This window comes from Gopherus flavomarginatus, chromosome 5 (assembly GCF_025201925.1).
Source record: "Gopherus flavomarginatus isolate rGopFla2 chromosome 5, rGopFla2.mat.asm, whole genome shotgun sequence".
NCBI classification, from domain to species: Eukaryota; Metazoa; Chordata; order Testudines; family Testudinidae; genus Gopherus; species Gopherus flavomarginatus.
Window position 1 is genome coordinate 59,115,292 of NC_066621.1, and position 21,818 is coordinate 59,137,109.

Genomic DNA, 21,818 nt, shown 5'->3' on the forward strand with positions numbered 1-21,818 from the left:
TCTCCACAACCTCTAGACACCACAGCAATAGTGACAGGTGCTTTAGTATTGCAGCTAGATAAGACAGACGGCGCGGGGAAGAAAACTTGCATCGCCACTGTCAACTGCTCTGTGTACACATGAGAAGGCTTCAGTCTCCAGGGATGCCAGCTGGGCACCCTTCTCAAAAAAAAAAAAATGCAGGCACTCCTCGGCCATCTGGAAAATCTGTGGTCCAAGTCCCTAGTACCAATTATTATAACATTTCTTTTGACGGGCATATGTTAAAAGAACATATACAATAAAGAAGGGCCAGTCATTTTCTTCTTGGGTTGAGGAAGATTATTTTTATTTCTGTAGCTTAATCAAGACAATGTCTGGCATTCCTGACAACACAGAAAGATGAAATTCTTTGTAACAAATCCGATCAACTAGGCGTGAGGGGAGATCACAGAACAATTGCTCTGGGACAGTCCCCACAGAAGTCCTCCAGAGCTTAGGCTGACCATACAACTCCAAGAAGAACAGCCCTGCTGCTTGATAGTTCTGCAAACTCTGCATCTACTGTTCCCTCCCCTCCCACATACATTTTAAACCCACTGTGGCTTCAAGCCAAGACCTCAGGAAACAGTGAGTTAGTCCATGAAAAGCACAAGGGTGGCTGACCAATCTGTTTCCAATAAGACCATTCAATGAGGTTTGAAGGAATCAAGACCTCCTGCGTGCAGACTGTGAATAATGTGTTTGCTCTGATGCATCAGCCCATTTACGTCCCCTCTTCCCCATTTCATTTCTTCTTACTGGCAGCAGCTGAGCGTTTTTGTTCAGGGCATCTGTTCAACAATGGATTGTCTAACCACAATTGCTCAACATCAAGTAGCTATTTCATGTGCTGTAACAGGTCCTTACCTACAATGTCTTCATAGGCATTCTCCTCTAAAGTGCTCTTGGATCCAAACTTATGCTGGCTTTCTGTACCGTTCTCAGTTGGGGAGGGAGGGTACATAGACTGCAGGCTTGAAGCATCTTCAAACTCAAAGGATTTTCTAGAGTTTAAAACAATGCAATGAAGTAATTAGTATCAAGGTTTTATAATGACCTAAAGAATCAGCTGTTCATTGGTTCTCCGAGTGATGACAAAATCACTGAAAATGTCTGAGCTGTACTTTAAGGGCTTGGGTGGCCAACCCCTGAGTAGGGAGTAGCACATAGCTGTGTTGCCCAGGGAATAGTGCAGGGAAGGAATTGTGCCTCCAAGAGGAAAAATTACCTCTCTGTTTCCTCCATGTTGCTGCTGGCCTGTACCAGCAGGAAATTATGGTACCCCACAAGCCAGTTCAACTGTGCTGGCGGGTAGACCAAAAGCTCTTTCCATTCCCCATCCTTTCCACCGAAACCTAAGATTGGGTAGCCCATGCACAGACACAAGTGGGGTTCTGACTCTCCAATGTACCCGAACATGCCCGATTAGTCTGGGGGCAACATCAAGCCCTAAGGGAATTATGATGAAACAGCATAATGAAAAGAACAGGTCCTATCTATGTAACCACTTACATAACCCACCATTCCTACAGTAACTGGGTGCCTCACAGGCTTTGCTGTCTTTATCCTCGCAACCACCTTGGGAGGTAGGGAAATGCTATTACCCCCATTGTAGAGATGGGGAAATGAGGCAGAGAGAGACTAAGCCCAGATTTTTAAAGGCATTTAGGCATGGCTGTGCTCAGCACTTCATAGATTTCAGAGATTCCAAGGCCAGAAGGGACCGTTGTGATCACCCAGTCTGACTTCCTGTACAGAACAGTCCATAGAACATCTCCAAAATAATTCCTAGAGCATACTGCATAAAGAAACATCCAATCTTGATTTTAAAATTGCCCGTGATGGAGAAAAGACGGTTACTCACCTTTGTAACTGTTGTTCTTCGAGATGTGTTGCTCATATCCATTACAGGTAGGTGTATGCGCCGCGTGTGCACGTTTGCCGGAAACTTTTTACACTAGCAACTCCAGTGGGCCGGCAGGTCGCCCCCTAGAGTGGCGCCACTATGGCACTAGATATATACCCCTGCCGGCCCGCCCGCTCCTCAGTTCCTTCTTGCCGGCTACTCCGACAGTGGGGAAGGAGGGCGGGTTTGGAATGGATATGAGCAACACATCTCGAAGAACAACAGTTACAAAGGTGAGTAACCGTCTTTTCTTCTTCAAGTGATTGCTCATATCCATTCCAGGTAGGTGATTCCCAAGCCTTACCTAGGCGGTGGGGTTGGAGTGAGAGGTCACGGCCTGGAGTACTGCAGAGCCAAAGGCCGCATCATCTCTGGACTGCTGAACCAGGGCGTAATGGGAATCGAATGTGTGGACCGATGACCAGGTCGCCGCCCTACAAATCTCTTGGATCGGTACGCGGCCAGGAAAGCCAGCGATGATGCCTGTGCTCTGGTGGAGTGAGCAGTCACACGGCCCGCTGGAACGTGGGCCAGGTCGTAGCAGGTCCTGATGCAGGAGGTAACCCAGGAAGATAGCCTCTGGGAGGAAATCGGCAGCCCCTTAACCCAGTCCGCTACTGCCACAAATAACTGGGGGGATTTGCGGAAGGGTTTGGTCCTGTCCACATAAAATGCTAGCGCCCTACTTACATCTAGCGAGTGGAGCTGCTGCTCTCTGCGGGACGAATGGGGCTTTGGGAAAAAGACTGGGAGGAAAATCTCCTGATTAACATGGAAAGCTGAGACCACCTTGGGAAGAAAGGAAGGGTGAGGCCTCAGCTGTACCTTGTCTTTATGGAAGATGGTATACGGCGGGTCCACTGTGAGGGCCCTCAGTTCGGACACTCGTCCAGCTGAGGTAATGGCCACTAGGAAGGCGGTCTTCCACGAGAGATAGAGCAGGGAGCAAGTAGCTAATGGCTCGAATGGAGGGCCCATGAGCCGAGTTAGGACCAGGTTGAGGTCCCATGAAGGGGCTGGAGAGCGGATTTGTGGATAGAGCCGCTCCAGTCCCTTCAGGAATCTCGCCACCATAGGGTGGGAGAAGACAGAACAACCGTCCATTCCCGGGTGAAACGCGGAGATGGCCACTAGGTGGACCTGGAGGGACGACAACGCTAGACCCTAGGTCTTGAGGGACCAGATGTAGTCTAAAATAGTGGTGACGGGAGTCTCCATAGGGCGAAGAGCTTTCTCTGAACACCAGCAGGAGAAACGCTTCCACTTAGCTGAGTAGGTCGCCCTGATGGAAGGCTTTCTACTGCCCATGAGAACCTCCCGAACCGGGGTAGAACAGCACAGCTCCAAGCCTGTCAACCACGCAGGAGCCACGCCGTAAGGTGCAGAGACGGAAGGTCCGGGTGACATAGCCTGCTGTGGTCCTGGGTGATCAGGTCCCAATGTAGGGGCAGGGTAACTGGGTTGGCTACTGAGAGGTCCAGCAACATGGGGTACCAAAGCTGTCTGGCCCATGCTGGAGCTATGAGAATCACCCGGGCTCTGTCTCTGCGCACCTTGAGGAGAACCCTGTGTATCAGCGGAACGGGAGGGAATGCGTAACACAGGTGGGCTGTCCATGGGATCAGGAATGCATCTGCTAGAGACCCTGGTTCCCGACCCTGGAAGGAGCAGAATGCTCGACACTTCCTGTTCTGCCTGGACGCGAAGAGGTCCATCCGGGGACGACCCCACCTCTGGAAGAGTGAGAGGGCGACGTCCGGACGGAGGGATCACTCGTGCGAACGGAAGGATCTGCTCGGCCGATCCGCCAGAGCGTTCCGCACACCCGGGAGATAGAAGTCGGAAAGGTGAACCGAATGAGCTATGCAAAACTCCCAGAGGCGCACTGCCTCGAGACACAGGGGAGAGGATCTGGTGCCGCCCTGCTTGTTGATGTAAAACATGGTCGTCGTGTTGTCGGTGAACACCGCGACACAACGACCTTGAAGGAGATGGACAAACGCTTGACAAGCAAGGCGGACCGCTCTCAACTCTTGTATGTTGATATGGAGGTTGATCTCTTGAGGTGTCAACAAGCCCTGAGTTCTCTGGGTGCCACAGTGCACTCCCCAGCCCAGATCTGAGGCGTCCGTGGTCAAGGATGCCGAGGGTTGGGGCGGATGGAACGGGAGCCCCGCACAGACTACGGACTGATCCAGCCACCAGCGAAGGGAGTCCAGCACCTTCTGAGGAACGGTGACGACTGTGTCCAACGAATGTCTGGCCGGCCGATACTGTGCAATGAGCCATGATTGAAGAGGCCTCATGCGGAGACGGGCATATGCCGTTACGAACGTACAGGCCGCCATGTGGCCTAGAAGGGCCAGACATGTTCGCAGAGAGGTCAGCGGGGCCGCCTGCAAACGTAGAATGATGGCCGACAGCGACTGGAACCTGGGGAAGCGTAGCAAGGCCCTGGCCAGGGTAGAGTCCAGAACGGCCCCGATGAACTCTATCCGCTGCGTGGGGAGCAGAGTAGACTTGTCCACATTGATGACGAGGCCCAAGGCAGCAAAGAGGGTGCTGATCCTGTCGACATGGGCGCGGACCTGCAGCTCCGATGTGCCTCGGATCAGCCAGTCGTCCAGGTAGGGGAAGACGTGAATGCGGCAACGTCGAAGGTGTGCGACGACGACTGCCATGCATTTCGTAAACACCCTTGGGGCCGTAGAGAGGCCAAACGGAAGGACCGCAAACTGATAATGTTGGCGGCCGACCACAAAGCGGAGAAAACGTCTGTGTTGGGGGGCAATGGAGATGTGAAAGTAAGCATCCTGCATATCGAGGGTGGCGTACCAGTCTCAGGGATCCAGGGATGGGATGATGGTTCCAAGGGATACCATGCGGAACTTTAACTTCACGATATACTTGTTGAGTTCCCGCAGGTCGAGGATGGGCCTGAGGCTGCCCTTGGATTTGGGGATTAGAAAGTAGCGGGAATAAAACCCCTTGCCCTTCTCGTTGTCCGGAACCGCCTCTACGGCTCCCTTGACAAGGAGCGCGTGTACCTCCTGATGGAGGAATTGCTCATGAGAGGGGTCCCTGAAGAGGGACGGGGAAGGAGGGTGGGGGGGGGGTGAAGAAAACTGCAGGCGATAACTGGCCTGCACCGTACGCAAGACCCAACGGTCCGACGTTATTCGGGTCCACGCCGGGAGGAAAAAAGAAAGGCGGCTGGAAAACTGTGGGGAGGGATCCGGAGGGGAAACTGGTACTGCGCCCTCGGGCGCACCTTCAAAAGGAAGGCTTAGGCCCTGGAGGGGCCTTGGCGGAGCCTTGGTTCTGCCCCGCTTGGCCACCGGACTGCCTGCGGCGGTTGTTCCTGCCGCGGAGCCTAGAGAGGTCCTGCCTTGGGCGGAACTGGGGGTACGGCCGCCGCTGCTGCTGGTTTTGCTGCCGGAATGGCCTGCGCTGCGTCGCAGGCGTGTGCGTGCCGAGCGACCGTATTATGACCCTGTTGTCTTTGAGGTCTTTTAGTCTCGGGTCCGTTTTATCAGAAAACAGGCCCTGGCCTTCAAAGGGGAGGTCCTGGATTGTATGTTGGAGCTCCGGCGGAAGGCCAGAGACCTGCAGCCAGGAAATTCGGCGCATCATGAGCCCCAAGGCCAGGGTCCGAGCGGCCAAGTCGGCAGCATCAAGGGAGGCCTGTAGCGATGTTCTTGCTACTTTCTTGCCCTCGTCCAGGATGGTGGAAAATTCCTGGCGGGCGTCCTGAGGCAAGAGCTCCGCGAACTTCCCCGCCGCTACCCACGAGTTGAAGGAGTAGCAGCTGAGGAGGGCCTGCTGGTTTGAGACCCGGAGCTGCAGCGCCCCCGCCGAATAGACCTTGCGGCCCAGGAGGTCCATCCTTCTCGCCTCCTTAGACTTGGGCGCTGGGGCCTCTTGCCCGTGGCGCTCTCTGTCGTTCACCGACTGGACCACTAACAAGCAGGGTGTCGGGTGAACATATAAGTATTCATAGCCCTTTGACGGGGCCATGTACTTTTGCTCCACCCCTCGAGCGGTGGGAGGGATGGAGGCCGGTGACTGCCAGATGTTATTGGCGTTGGCCTGGATTGTCTTTATAAAGGGCAGGGCCACTCTGGTGGGCGCATCGGCGGAAAGGATGCTCACCACCGGGTCCTCAATTTCAGACACCTCCTCCGCTTGCAAGTCCAGGTTCTGTGCCACCCGGCGGAGGAGGTCTTGGTGCGCCTTAAGATCCAGCGGGGGAGGACTGGAGGACGAGGTACCCGCCACTGCCTCATCCGGAGACGAGGACGAGGAAACCCCCGGCAACAAAGTGTCCACGGGGGGGTCCGTATGGGGCTGCACCTCCGTCCCTGGAGGGAGCTCTGAGTCTAGGTGACTGGACCTGCCCTCTGCTTCCGGAGAGTGAGGGGGTCTCGATACCGTCGCCTCTGGAGGTCTGCGTTCCCCCTTAGGTCGAGGGGTAATGTGTTGCAGGCCCTGGGCCTGGGAATACGCCCAAGGGGTCCAAAACCCCCACTGCTGAGGCCCTCGGTCTTGTGGGGGAGGGTCCTGGAACAGGGCCGAGTGCGTGCCCTGGCCCATGGCATAGGCACTGTCAGTCTGGGAAGAGACCGACGGCTCCCGAGACGGCCACGGAGGCGCTGAGCCTGATTGGTATACGACTCTGTGCGCCGAGACCGACGCTCCCCTCGGTGCCGAGGCTCGGTGCCGCGACACACATCGGTGCCGGGATCGGGAACGGCGTGATGACCGGTGCCAGGATCCGGATCAGGATCGGGAGCGATGTCGGTGCCGGGAGCGGGACCGCGACCCTCGATGAGCACGGTACTGGGACGGCAGCGAAGACCGGGACCTGCCACCGGCGCGGTGCCGGGAGGTCGACCGGGATCGGGACCTACCACCAGTTCAGTGCCGGGAGGTCGACCGAGGCGTCGAACGCCGAGGTGAACGGCTCCTGGAGTCTCGGTGCCGGCGGTGAGACGAGCCCGACCGGGACCGTGCAGATGGTGATCGGTGCCGCGAGTACGACTGGTACCGCCTGGGAGAGCGGTGCCAGGACTCAGAGCAGCACCCCGAGCGCGAGTGTTCACGCCTCCGGGGTGATCGGTGCCGGGGCTCGGGAGACAGCGCTCGAAGCATCGGTTTACCCCTGGAGGTTACCCGTCCCGGGGGTGCCGGCTGAGGCTGCGATGGCTCCGTCATCGCGATCAGGTCCCGAGCCGAGGCAAAGGTCTCCGGCGTAGACGGTACCCGGAGCTCGACCCCTGATCTTAAGGGGGAGCTAGGAGGGGCTGGACTCGACGGACCTTCCGGGCCCGGAGTCGACAGCAGTCCTGCAGGCGGTGCCGCGGCTAGGGTAGGTGCCGGGCGGTCCACTCGGTCCTGCCTGGATGGTGTTGCAGATGTCGAGGGACGAGAGTCTGCTCCCGGTGCCGGAGATGGTCGGTGCCGGGGAGTCTTGCCGGTGCCGGCGCGGTCCGGTGCCGGAGTAGCATTGGCCGACTGCGCCGCCGGTGCCGGAGACAGAGCCGCTTCCATAAGGAGAGCGCGGAGTCTTTGGTCTCTCTCCTTCTTCGTGCGAGGCTTAAAAGCCTTGCAAATGCGGCACTTTTCGCTGATATGCGATTCCCTCAGGCATTTAAGGCACGCATCGTGGGGATCGCTCGTAGGCATCGGCTTCTTACATGACGAGCACTGCTTGAAGCCCGGCGAGCCAGGCATGGGCCCGGTGCCGGGTGCCGGGGAAGGCCACGGCCCACCCACAAGCGATGTTAGACAACTATATTACAAGATTTCAACTAACGAACAGTCTATGTACTAACTAACTATGAACTATTTACAACGAAAGACGATGAACAAATACAGGAGAGCTAGGGACGTGGAGGTCAGCAAGCCGCACTCCACAGTTCCAGCAACCGACACGGCGGTAAGAAGGAACTGAGGAGCGGGCGTGCCGGCAGGGGTATATATCTAGTGCCATAGTGGCGCCACTCTAGGGGGCGACCTGCCGGCCCACTGGAGTTGCTAGGGTAAAAAGGTTTCCGGCAAACGTGCACGCGCAGCGCGTACACCTACCTGGAATGGATATGAGCAATCACTCGAAGAAGAATCTACCATGATCTTTGGTAAATGGTTCCAATGGTTCATTATGTTCACTGTCAAAAATGTCCACCTTATTTCCAGGCTGAATTTGTCTAGGTTCAGCTTCCAGCCATGGGACTATGTTACACCTTTCTCTGCAAGACTGAAGAGCCCCTTATTAAAGATTTGTTCCCCATGTAAATACTTACTAGACTGTAAATGAGTCAATAGCAGAGCTAGGGTTAGAACTTCTCCTGTGTTTCAGCCACTGGAATACATTGCCCTTTCTTCCCAGGAGAAAGATGCTCTCTTGAAGTTATGCTTTCCCCAGATACACTAGGCGAGTGGTTCTCAACCAGAGGTAGACGTACCCCTGGGGGCATGCAGAGATCTTCCAGGAGGACATCCACTCATCTAGATATTTGCCTAGTCTTACACTAGGATACATATAAAACACTAACAAAGTCAGTGCAAACTAAAATTTCATATGATTTGTTTATACTACTCTATATACTGAAATGTAAGTACAATATTTATATGGCAATTGATTTATTTTGTAATCATATGCTAAAAAATAAGAGTAAGCAATTTTTCAGTAATAGTGGGCTGAGACACTTTTGAATTTTTATGTCTGATTTTACGACCAGTAGTTTTTAAGTGAGGTGAAACTTGGGGGTATGCAAGACAAATCAGACTCCTGAAAAGGGTATAATAATCTGGAAAGATTTAGAGACCTGGGAACTCATAGTAACAGTTTACTCTCTTAAATTTAGTTTTCAATACACATAATCCCACCAGAAGCACAGAGGGGATCTGAGCAGAGCTTTGAGCAGGGAGTTGGACTAGATGACCTCCTGAATGTCTGACTATAAAAATGTAGGTTTCTATTTTGGAAAAAAATCTTGGCCATTAATAGTTATCTGTTACTGTTTTAGCTGAGGCACCATGTTGGTTTTACATGGAAACTGAGTTTTAAATGGAAAAAACATATGAGCTAGTTTGAGCTTTTAGACTCAGCCATTCATAAAGAGCAGCACATGGCTGCCAAGGTTTTGCGCAGCTCCATGTGCAGTGTTTCTCATGGATAAAAGTGTCACTGATTTCTCTCATAGACCCTGTTCCAGGCAGTGGCAAGGATGGGATACAGAGCTGCACAAAACATGACGGCTGTGGCCTAGGAAGGTGAGTGCTGGAAGGTAGTTGGAGGGGTGGGTGCGGCTGATGATGATATCTGGAGGTGCCGTTTGGGGTGGGTTTGCTATCTGGTGGGGTGCTGAAAGCTGTTTGGGTGTGTCTGGAGGTGAATGGGTACTCAAGGCCCTCTGGGAGCAGCTGGATGGAGATCTCTGGCTGCTAAGGGAAAGTGGCCACACTATTGGGCCCCTTCCCTTCTTTCCACCCTGGCATCACAATAGTTAGGAGATGCAAGTTCAGGGCCATCCCTGCACTATAGCTGGTTGCATAAATAGTCCTGGCTGGACTGTGGGAATGTGCGACAGGGCTGGCACTTGGTAGCCTGGCAGCTGTGCTACCCCAGGAATTGCAATTCCTTCCCTGCTGCTCCCAGGGGAAGAGAATTTACTGAAGCCTTCATATCAGTGTCTCTTACTTTTTCCATTCATGCCGACTCCATGCTGCTGTCTGGAGTGTTGGTAAGGTGGAACCTAGGCTCCACTCACTGCTTCCCCCTCTCTAATTTGTTCATCAGGAGCCTGGGGTGAGGAGTGGCAAGTCCACAGTCTTTTTCTCTGAGATACACAATACCTCCCCAAAATGGCAGCTACGCACGTCCCATTCCTCTGGACTTAGCCTCATGGATTGCTGGCCCACTGTGATTATCAGCGGCCTACAATCTGCATAAAGACTGAGAATGTTCAGATCTATGTTACTGATACAGGAGCCAACCCTGAGTTTCAGATCCAGATCTGAACTCACTCCAAAATGTAGGGTATGCCGTGAGATTTTGGTTCAGGTCTATTTTTCATGGAAACCATCAGTACAGCAACGCAGAGGCTTAGAGACCATTTTCAAAACTAATTAGAGTCCGACAGATGCAGATAGGCACCTAGACATTTTTGAAATCCCTCTAAGCACACTAGGCATTTAACACTCATTGACTTCAATGCAACATCACAAATCAAGGCAGTGAATAGACTCCTAAAAGTCATTTCTGAACCCATGGGTCAATGGAACTCATGCACTCATGAAACTGAAAAAAATCCCAGAAATAGGAACCATCTTCTGAAAAGCATTGTGCTGCCTTTGAAAGCTGACTTTATCATTATTATTGGCTTCTTTGAGCTTTCTGAGAATGTCCGCCATCTTTCTGAGAAGTGACAATATTTAGGACAATATCTGTTCTGCAGGGGATGGATTATGACTAAACAAATGCTGGACCCATCAGCCCTTTGAGGTTCTCTAAAAACAAACAAGTGGACAGATTGCTCCTCCCGCCCCCCCTCAGGAAAAACCTTCCTAACAATTTCCCCCAGACACTTTGCATACTTTTCCTCTATTGTTCCCCCTGCCTTTCACAAAAGACGCCTCCATCTCTTGTAGATGTCCCAGGAAGCCTAGTCACACAGCCAGTCCTGAAGAGATTGGTCCTTTCTCCATGCTCTTTCCTCAGGGGCCAACCAAGTCAGACATCCCCCAGCGTTGTCATCCACTGCTGCTTTCCTGCTCCCCTACACTATTGGGTCCAGATCCCAAGAATACTGTCTGAATCTGTCCCCCTGGCAACCAAGTATGAAAGATTGTAAGCCACTTTTCAATTCTGTTTTATGCTACATTAACACTCAAAGAGAAGTAATAGTTTAAACGAAATGTTCAAGTTCTCACGATATCCGAGTGCAAAGCAGCACAGATGTTTGTTCTGACACGCAGGGCTAATATCAAATAATATATCTACCTTCAGTAAGGTGGCAGCTCAGAGATGCCAATTTTAATAATACATAATAATAATAAAAACATGGCATCTCTTAAATGATTTGCATCAGAAGATCACTTTACAAACAAAACACTTTACAAATGTGGGAATTATTTTAAAGCTAGAAACTAGAGTCACAGAGATGTTCAGGGCCAGAATCGACAATGGACATCAATCCAGGCTTCGAATTTGCTTCTGCAGTATTTGACTGCAATCACTTGAACAGAATTTAGGGGCCTGATTCACTGCTTTCTTACTCTGTGTAAATGAACAGTAACTTTACTGAAATCATTGCTGCAACACTGGAGTAAAGCTGGGGAATGTGGGGAAACGGGCTGCAGAAGTTGACCTGGTTTGTGCAAGGCATAAAGTAGGATCATAGAAGATTAGGGTTGGAAGAGAACTCAGGAGGTCATCTAGTCTAACCTCTAGCTCAAAGCAGGACCAACCCCAACTAAATCAAGTAGCAATGGCAGACCTCTCAACTCTACATTTTACACCCTAATGATCATCATTATTAGTTTAATGCTAACCCCCAAAGGGTCCATTCAGGCCTAGGGCCCCACTGTGCTGAGTGCTGTACAAAGACATATTCCATGCCCCTGTGAGTTCACTATCTAACCTAATCACTACAGGCGACTGAACTAAAAAATTGTGTGCACAGGTGACTGTGTAAGCCTGTGTGATGGAGAATATGCAATTTGTCATCACTTAGCAAGTGTACAATGAAGACTGTGATACTGGCCTCCTTTGTAAAGTGCTTTGAGAACTACTGATTAAAAGTGCTATATAAGAGCTACATATTATTATAATAAATAACAGATCATGCAGTGAATTCCCTGCTCTAGCCACTGTACACATTCCTCACTATATCACTTGCCTAAGTTTTCAAATGTGTGTCATTACTTACATATGAGCACACAAAAAATTACTTCTGGTGTTCTGAACATTCACAGTTCTGCACTATGCAAAATGAGTGCAGCTTTCTTTCAAATTCAGCTACAGGGGGAACTCTGATTAGCCCATAGGCTTGGTTTGCTCACTGAGATTTCAGCCAGGGTTCACAGATACACAATACTAACCACATCTTGGTTTTCTGCACTTCCTCACTCTCTTTCTTTGAGAAACAGCAGTAGTAATGTCATTTGATCCAATTCAGAAACAAGCTCTGAAAGCCCAACCCTCCCTTTCTCCTGCCCCATTGCATTTTAGGTCAGGTTGTGCTGACATACGCTGGCAAGAAGTTGAGCCAATATCTAGTACCAAATACTGAATTTATAGGGTACATTCAAAATAGCACATAGCAGTTACTTGTAAAACTCAAATACTGAATGTGTGTGTGTTATACACACACAGCATCCAAAGGTGTCCATATATTAGTACTTTGAAAGGTTATGAACAATTTACCCCTACATTTTCCAAGCAGCGAACAGATTTTGAGCCATATCATTCCCATTAAAAGACAGAGGGAGTCACACAGTTAAAAATCACACAGTCTACTGTGGAAATGTAGCTGTAAGGATTAAAAATACCATACTCATCTCCAGTTTTGTATACTGTATACATACAAAGCCCACTCTGTAAGGGTTTTCTCAGAATAAACCCTCACTAATCCACTGCTACTCATTTAGGACTGACATTTCCAAGAATGGAATGAAACAGACAACATCCCACCTAACTGGCATGTTTACTGTGCCTGCAACCTTTAGATGCAAATGCATCCCTATTGATGTGCTTTGAGGTTAACACACTCACACAACAAGGACACTGATAGAATGATAATGGCTGAATTACAAGAGTTAAGAAGATAATGAAATTATGCTTCATTAAAGATCTAGAGTAAGGCGTTTATGCCAGATTGACACAGATGACCTTCAGCAGTTGTGGAGCAATCACAAAGGGCATCGCTACACTGGAGAGTTGCAGCGCTGGTGATGGGGTTACAGTGCTGCAACTCACTCTGTGTCCACACTTGCAAAGCACGGCCAGCGCTGCAACTCCCTGGTTGCAGCGCTGGCTGTACACCTGGTTTGCTTGGGGTGTAGCGATTCCAGCACTGGTGATGCAGCGCTGGTCATCAAGTGTAGCCACCAAAAGCGCTGTATTAGGAGGTATCCCAGAATTCCTGTCCACAACAAACCGTAAGAATGGCTGAACTCCGATCTCCTTGTAGCTACTTAGCTAAAAAACAAACACAGCTGCTCTTTGCTCCAGCGAGCGAGCGAGCAGAGGCAGGGGAATTGCTTTGGAATGTTCACAGCTGTTTGCTTGAGGAGAGAGGGGAGGGGTAGTGTTGAGCAGCTGCTTATATGGTCTAAAGACTATTTAGGAGTGCATAATTTGCATTTAGTGAATAAGAGACAGGTGGGGGAAAGGTCAAATCTTTTAAAATGATTGAAGGTAGGCACTGTGTATCTTCCAGTCCTTAGAACTTGCAAGGCAGGGAGCTGAGAACAATGTCAGCTCCAAAAATCCACTCTCTCTGTCTCCCCCACACTGTCACACTCCACCCCATCCCCCTCTTTTGAAAAGCATGTTGCAGCCACTTGAACGCTGGGATAGCTGCCCACAATGCCCCAATCACAACAGCGCTGCAAATGCTGCAAATGTGGCCACACTGCAGTGCTGGTAGCTGTCAGTGTGGCCACACTGCAGCGCTTTCCCTACACAGCTGTACGAACACAGCTGTAACTCCCAGCGCTGCACATCTCCAAGTGTAGCCATACCCAAAGGCTCCTCTAGTGGATCCAGATTTCCTAGTAGGAGAATTCCAGTTGTCTTCAAAACTGTAATAAAACAAAGGTAATGTACCAGGTTGCCATCCAGTTAGTGCATTCTGATGCTAGAGCTCAAGCCACTATCAAAGGCTTCTTGCTTTTCTTGGGCCAAAGGCATTGTATTAGGAGAGAGAAGAATCTTGTTATTCACAAAATCACTCTACATTTATTTTAATATCGTGTGCAATACATTTCCCCAGATTTTACCTATTTTGGGACTTTCTGTGAAAGCGTGACTCTTTCTTCTGTCTCCTGGTCACAGGGGGAGCAGGGGTGGATGGGAGAGGGGGAGGAGCAGCAGGTGTAGGAGAAGGAGGTAGACCATTGCTTGGTTTACTTTTGTGGTTCTTATCAGCTTCATATTCAAAGGTGCGTTTGGGTTTGGGGACAGGGTTCACTGCTGTGTTAGCTGGGCTCTCAGTGAGCAGCTTAGGGCTACCAGAATCTGTGGTAGCCCCTTGTTTCGTTTTATTACTTTTTTCAATCTCAGCAGGTGTGTCTGGATCCCTCTCAACACTAACAGTCCCTCCTTTGCTATCACTCACGTTCTCACTCAAACCTTCCACGGTACCCAGAGTAATGGACTTTTTCCTCCCTCTGTCAACACTATAGCAGCTACTTGGCAACTGAGGGAGACCCCTGCCAGGCTGTTCTTTTAATGCCTGTTCAATCTTCTGTATTCTGTTTAGCACGGCAGAAGTCTCTTTTCTGGCATGCCCTTTGAAGAAAGCATTGGAAGGAGCCTCGCTCCTGCTTGGTCTCTTTTCCAACCTATGGCAGGAATCTCTGTCTGGGAGCTCCTCTTCCTCTGTTTCTGGGTAGGAGCACTCGGAAAATGTTCTGCTCATTCTCCGGAATGCTTTAAAATCAAAAGTCTTCTCACTGCAAGGAGAGGGCAATATGCTAGGGCAGCCCTCACTGCCAGATCTGTCCCCGAAGTCCCTCTTGTCCACGCGTGTGCTCATCCTGGGAGAAAGCTGCTTGCGGCACTCCCATTCTGTAATCTTCTGCCTGATGTCCAGTGCCTGGGAGTGGATGCTTGCCCTGCTGAGAGAGATGTTCCGTAAATTGGCTGCAGTTCCCAAGGTGAGAGTGCTCCGCGTGAGCTGACGGTTCCCTATTCCATCCCCATCCTGAGTCTCCTTGGGGGTCTCTTTTTGGTCCTCAGCCTTGCAAACAGACAGCCTTTTATCCAAGGAGCCAACGCTCACAGCTTTTAGAGAGTGGTTTGGAGAGTCTGTGTCTGAGGGGAGCCCGGAGGTGCCTCTCAGTGCAGACCCCCGTCTGCTCCAGTCCTTGAGGAGCAGCCTCGAATTGGAAACTTTGGTGAACCTGGTGGACCGGCAGGACTCCTCACTGTCACTGAGGGGATAGGCTGGGCTTCTGGGTGGGGACAAAAGAGGAGGCGGAGAGACTGACTGACACCTGGAAACAAAAAGAAAATAAAGATCAGCTCCCTTGAAAACTATACAAGTAAACAGGACTACGTATGCAAATCACACAACAGCAAATATCATCCTCAGAGGGCAACTAAATGCTGTCCAACTGCAAAATTACAAGGAGTAGCAATTTGTAAAGAACTGGCATTTCCAAAACCAACCTTCCACCCTTTTGCCCAGGATTTACTGAGGCTTGCTCCATCTGAGTATAGCTGTCAGATGCATTATCAAGCCATTGCCTTGAAAGCATCTACCACAGAGACAGTGGGGCAGATCCTCAGCTGCTATAAATCAGCATAGATCTATTAGCCTCTGAGAGATTGCGGCCTCTTGGCAGGAAGACAATGCTACATCGAAGAAGACTCCCACTGAAGCAAGAATCAGGGAAGCTTATGTAAGGAAAATAGCTTAGACTTTGGAAATATCAAGCAAATAAATTAAAAATATGTAGGTTTTTATCTCATGATATCCACAGTATAATACCATTACAATATTTTTAAGCATGTACAAATTTATATACAAAATCGAATTAAAATGGCAAAAGAAAGACCTGTTTTGTCTTTGGACTGATAGAGGCCAACAGATGAAATTTAGTGTTATTTATCAGGAAGAACAAATAATTCTTTATCAAAAAAAGTGTTAATGTCTGAAGGAAAAAAAAAGGTTAATTCTAAAAAATATAAAAATATTCAAAAATCTCTCAGCAATTCCTTTTCTAAATTATCAGGGCCTTTAAAGACGCATTTTTGTCACGGCTTGCAGAATGCACCATTTTTACTACCCAGTTATATTTTATCAAACTTTTGCAAACTGTTACAAAGAGCTACAAAAGAGAACAGTAAGACACTCACAAATCAGTAATATAGCAGCAATGGGAAAATTAAGCCAAAACCATGTCAAAAACAGGGTTGTAAGTTTCCTGTCACAAAATGCACATATAAAATATACCACCAAATTAATCACAACTCCTTCAACAGTCAGCCTTAGAAACCCTTTCAGTTCTAAACAGTAATTAAAGGGAAGGGAAAAAACGTATCTCCTTACATCTAAAGCTGATTTTGTATTATAAGGAGAATGTGGACAGTTTCAATTTAACCCGCTCTCTATACGTAAAATCCAAATGGAAGATCTATTTAGAGAAAAGTAAAGAACCATGTGAGCCATACAACCCAGACACTACCAGTGCAGAAACAGTTTGAAAGATTCCTGCTTCTCAGTTAATGGGCAGCCCATACTTACAGTGTGGATCCCGATCAAGCCCTACACATTGGTCAGAATATCCAGAGTACTGAAACAATCACTGCACAGCACTGCAGAGCTTAGCTTGAGACATGAGAGTCTTATTCCTTCAGAAACATTCCAGTGAATCAGAACTACAACAACAAGTTGTTAGATCTCATCCCAGTTTCCCAGAGTTAATGCTGCCTTGCAAGCAAAAACTCAGAAGTACAATAAAAGCTCAGGTCAGAGAAGAACAACAAAGTATCACCAAAAGCAACTTAACTCTTTTTCAGTGTCCTGTGCGGCATCACATCTCTTTGGCACAGAAGCTGCAGACCTCTTTGACTAGATGAGTTTTATTTTCTTCTTTCGCATTTCAAAAAAAAAAAGTGTCCTCCATGAGGAACTGCATGCTGTGCCCCATAGAGTAATGACAAATCATTAACCAGTTGCTGGTTAGGTGCAGCTGAGTTTTGTCTTCATGACAGTAGTGGTAGTACCAGGTATAAGTGTGTAATTCTGAGCCCTAGAACAGAAAGTAAATTTGCTGCTATTCTGTAGAGCTTCACAAAACATGTTTCTTTGTAGACATGAAATCCCAGAAGATCGGGCGCAACCATGTGGTAGCAGGTTTAGTATTTTTGGCAGCTTGTCTCAAAGTTGAATTTATAATGGTATGTTCCATAGAATCCTCCTGACCCAGCAGCCCCTTCAACTATTGTAGGTCCTGAAGACATTTCCTGAATCTGTCTTCTCAGGCTTCCAAAGGACATGCATGGTTCTGAATCTTGATTTTCCCCCCTCTTTGGTTTTATAGTGCCAAGTCAGGTTATTCATTTCATCTTTAACGCTGACTCATCTTGTTGGGGTTTGGAATGATGTTCTCCAGAAGGCCATTTTCCCTGCTGCAGAGGTAGTCTGCCATTTGTCTGAACGTAACAAGAACATCCTGGACCAAATGGAGCCATTTATGCCTAATGTCCACAGTCTGTGTCACTGCTGATTTAAGATGTGTGTTAGCCAGATCCCCAATTGGGATTCAGCTGCAAAATGTCCATCTGGAGTCTATGACCCATGGAGGGCAGGTTAAGATTTTCTTCCCTCCTCAAGATTATCCTTCTTCTCTAGTGTGGGAACACTGAGTTACAAATCAAGAGGGGACTTTGCAGTTAAATGAAAGCATTAAACTCAAATGATAAATTAAACTCACAATAGCAGGAATAAAGTGCAGAGTAATTGAGGTCAGATTAGCAGTTAGATATTGGAGCTAGTGAGATTATCCTGATAATCCTCTGCCTGTCTTTGACTTTTCTGTTTAATGGAAAATATTTTAATCATTGCCTTCGCTGTGTTGTTTATGAAAGGATTTCCCTGCCTCCCCCTTGCTGCATTAAATAGAAGATGGTTTTCCTGATTATGAAGATTATTATTATTTAACATTTGTATTGTGGTAGTGCTTAGAGGTCAACCAAACCGAAGTCCCTTTGTGTGAGGTGCTATACAAACATTTAATAAATGGCAACCCTAGCCACAGAGTTTACAGTCTAATAGAGCGGCATATAGATTCTTTGAGTCAATTTTAGGAAGTTGTTACTAATAGTACATTGGGTTTTCTTTTACGAGATAGTTTATTAACCTCCTATTTCAGTGGTTTCACTTGTTATAGTCCATATGAAAATAATAAAATGTATCATTTAACATTTCTACCACCATAAATAAGAACACTTCTGAAGTACGTAAATTACATTAGCTCCATTTTACAGATGGGGAAAAGTGAGGCAGAGATCCTAAAGCTGCAAGCAGAGAATGCCAGAATTAGAATTTTGAGTTCTTGGTTCCCAGTCCTATGCTCAAATTACTAGTCCACAGTTCTCCGAATGGCTGGCATTGACTGTATCATAGTGCCTTGATATATAGTGCTTGATATTAGTGTTTGTATATGCCAACATATGTGTTTCCTGGGATACTATGGTTGGGTTTTTTGTTCACGTGAATGCATTTGTAATCTTTATTTTATTTATTAAAAAGATATAGGATAAAAACAAATGTTCAAAGAACAAAAAAACAAAGAGAACAGGTAACAACTGAAGGGGGTTTATTGCTCTCCTGAGCTTTTGTGGAGTGCTGCCCTCTGACTACAATAGCTAACCCAAAACTGCAATAAAACGTTCTAACACAGGGTTTTCAACCTTTTTTCATTTTCGGATCCCTAACAAATTTCAAATGGTCCCTTTGGAAATTCAACCTGTGGTCCACAGAGCCCTACCACAGAAGTCTTAGATCACTAGGCTGACCGCAGGCCAAATCTGGACTGCCAGACGCTTTTGAACAGACCCCAAAATCTTTTTATTTACTTATTATCATTATTGTATTTTTTTTTCTCTTGACCATGAATATGCCTTGAAAAAAAATTTGGACCTTGACAAAAAATAATTGACTACCCTGTCTCAGACTGAAAACGGAGTGAACAGAATTCAACTATAAACATTGCACATGCTCAGCCTATCATTGATACAGTGTGAGAAGGGCACTAAACTGTGGGCTTCCAGGTTTTGACCTGTAAGTGGGGATATTCAAATACTTTTGATTGTTCAGAAAAATGGAATGCCTTTTCTGGGATCTGAAGCTTTTTTTCCATTCACAGAGCCACTAGACATTGTCTGCAGACCGCAGGAGTCCACGAACCGCAGGCTGAAAACCACTGCTTTAACATTTTGTTCTGCATTGAACACATTGCTCTTTTCATTCATAATATTTATATGTCACTGTTAGGAATGTTCCCTGATCAGTTTATAGTCTCAGGAACATCTTTTGAGTTGTTTCACTCTTGTGAAGCGGTCTATTTAATCGGCAGGGAGAAAAGGCCTTATTTGCATGATCTGCATGCATTGCAAAGTTTTTCTCCATAAAATACATTAATCCACAAACAAAAGTACTAGTGGTTTTTTTCCATAGCAAAGTTATTGTTTAAATTATCTGCTCTTAGAGTTTGTTCTTGCACCCATTGAGTTCAATGGCAAAACTCCCATTAACTTTAGTGGTGCAAGACCAGGCCTTTAGAATAAAAGTTATTTTTGAAATGCATATGGCTAAGCATTTGTAATATTACAAAACAATCCTGGCACTGTTAACACACTTCCTGGCTGAAGATCACACAACAGAATGGCAGATTCTCAAGTCTTCCCCAAAGCAGACCAAAGGTGGAAAGCAGAGATGAGTTGAAGAATGGCTGACCGAAAACACAAAGCTATAAGGAGAGCCAGGGAGTATACTTTACACATGAAGCCCAATCACTGTCTTACTTCCATCGCTGTAAATCAGGAATAACTCTGTGGAAATCAATGAGTTACACTAGTGTGGAGATAGAGTGGCAACAGTGAGTGGAGAATCAGGCCCAATGGATGTCACTGAGGGCAGAATTAGGCACACAAAGTATTGTATAGCCTGAATCAGCTGGGGGGGCTGATTTACACATCAGTATATAACTAAAATTGCAATTTAAAAAAGTAGGGCCAGCTCTCAGCTGGTGTAAATCAGCACATCTCCATTGACTTCAGTGGAACTATATTGATTTAAACCAGCTTAGGATTTGGCCCTGTAACTCCACCAGTGAGATAAAAGCTTCCTTATTACCCAGATTACAGATAAGATCCTGTAGTGAGGTGGCTGCCCCACTCCAGTAGGCGGGGGTTAAAAGCAGCCCTGCTGCGGCTGGGAAAAGGAGGGAAAGCAGCCGAGGGAGTAGCTGACCACAGGTGTGGCCAGCTCAGTCAGGACCCAGCTGGCCCTGATAAGAGGGCTTTGGGCAGGAGCTGAGAGAGTCTCACTCTAGCTCTGGAGTGGGAAGGGCTAGCTGCCGGGGAGCAAGGTACCAGAAGTGCAGCAATGCTGGGGAATGGCAAAGGGAGCTGGGGAGCTCCAGCCTGGCAAACCCCCAGGCTGCCGGCCTTGTTTAAGGCCAAAAGGTACTGGGGCTGCAGAGGGGCAGCCCAGGGATAGGCAAAGGCCAAGGATGAGTGCCATTATAGACTGTAGTCTGCCCCAGGGAAAGGAGGCTAGATGAAGACTGGCAGCAGCCACTGAGGCAAGGTGGGCTTAGGGGCTGGGGGTTCCCCTGGGAGGGGATACCCAGAGTGTGGGGGTACTGCTGGGGGCAGAACCCTGAGGAAAAGGCACTGAGATCTGGGAGGGACATGGGGCCTGAGGCAGGCAAGACACCCGCTGGCCAGGGGGTGCTCTGAAGGCTGGAAAGAGCTAATTCCCAGAACGACCAGCAGGAGGCACCGCGCCAGTGAGTCTTCAAATTGCTACAGATCCTGATAGTAAAATGTGACCAAAGCCTCTGAGCTCCTGTCTCGTTATTCAAAGACCTCTTCTAAAGAGCACATCTCATAGGACGCAGGGCCCACAAACAGATTTCCCTACACTTACTCAGACCGAACAGTACTACTCAACATGAATAAAAGGCAGAATCCTGGCCATGGGGATTCAGGCATTCTGACAAAGACTGCACTATGTGATTTACTAAGACCACCAGAATCAAGGAACTGTACAATTATACTGCCAAAATTTAACTACACAGAATAAATACTCTTCCCCAAAAAACCCACTTCCATGGGAGGATAGATAGATATTACTGTAAAAAGACATAATTAAACAAACTTTATTATAATCTTTGTTTCAAGACAAAAATATTTTTATTGAAGTTATCTATATACAGAATGATATATACAGTGTCTTACAAGATATATCATTACACATTCCCTCAAAATAATAAGTATAAACAGCATAACGCAACATTATGGAATCAAATTTGAATTTCTTAAAGGTTAACTCGAACAGAATCATAAGAGAATATTTCTTTCCTGCTCAGGAATTCTGCTCATTGTTCTGGAAATAACAGTATTTCACAGAGCAAATTGCTATGAGTTGCCATGTTCTCCCATCTGAAAATCTTTTGCCTTAGCTGAGAAGCATTTAAACCACTAACAAGCAATTGAGGAAAGCCCAGACCATACTTAGAAAACTACAATGTAAACTTCAAAGCAATTTTTTGACCAGAGTATGGAATAAAATGTATAGATGCCTGGCATACACAGAGAGATTTGTTAAAGATGATGATGATATTAGATATCCCACCTTTACTCCATTGTATTCGCGCTGCATAATGAAGGATCCAGTAAGAGTCTGACCACTTGCTTAGGCCTTGATCCTGCAACTTTTTACGTACCTCCTTACCTTTACTAGTATGAGCCACCATGGATTGTGACTATTCATGGTGGCAAAGTTAAGCACCTGGGTCAATATTTGTAGGATCGAGGTACGAGTGCATGGATGCTATTGAAAGCATTTTGCCAAAAAAGCACTTTAATTTATTCTTGCCACACTCACAAAAAACTATAGAAAATTACTTTTTAAGCAAGCCAAGAACA

General features: G+C 47.7%; 1 protein-coding gene across 8 annotated transcripts in view; it reads right to left on the reverse strand.

The window, feature by feature from the left end:
- The window catches only part of DENND2B (DENN domain containing 2B), a 284,103-nt gene that overhangs the window by 99,344 nt on the left and 162,941 nt on the right, over positions 1 to 21,818 (reverse strand). For 6 of the 8 annotated variants that reach the window (XM_050954512.1, XM_050954509.1, XM_050954513.1 and 3 more), the window contains 2 exons: positions 13,934 to 15,151; positions 889 to 1,025 (listed from right to left, as the gene is read on the reverse strand). In XM_050954512.1, coding sequence (XP_050810469.1) covers positions 889 to 1,025; positions 13,934 to 15,151 — 1,355 coding nt within the window. The remainder of the gene's footprint in view (positions 1 to 888; positions 1,026 to 13,933; positions 15,152 to 21,818) is intronic. The other 2 variants (XM_050954515.1, XM_050954516.1) reach the window with 1 other exon arrangement.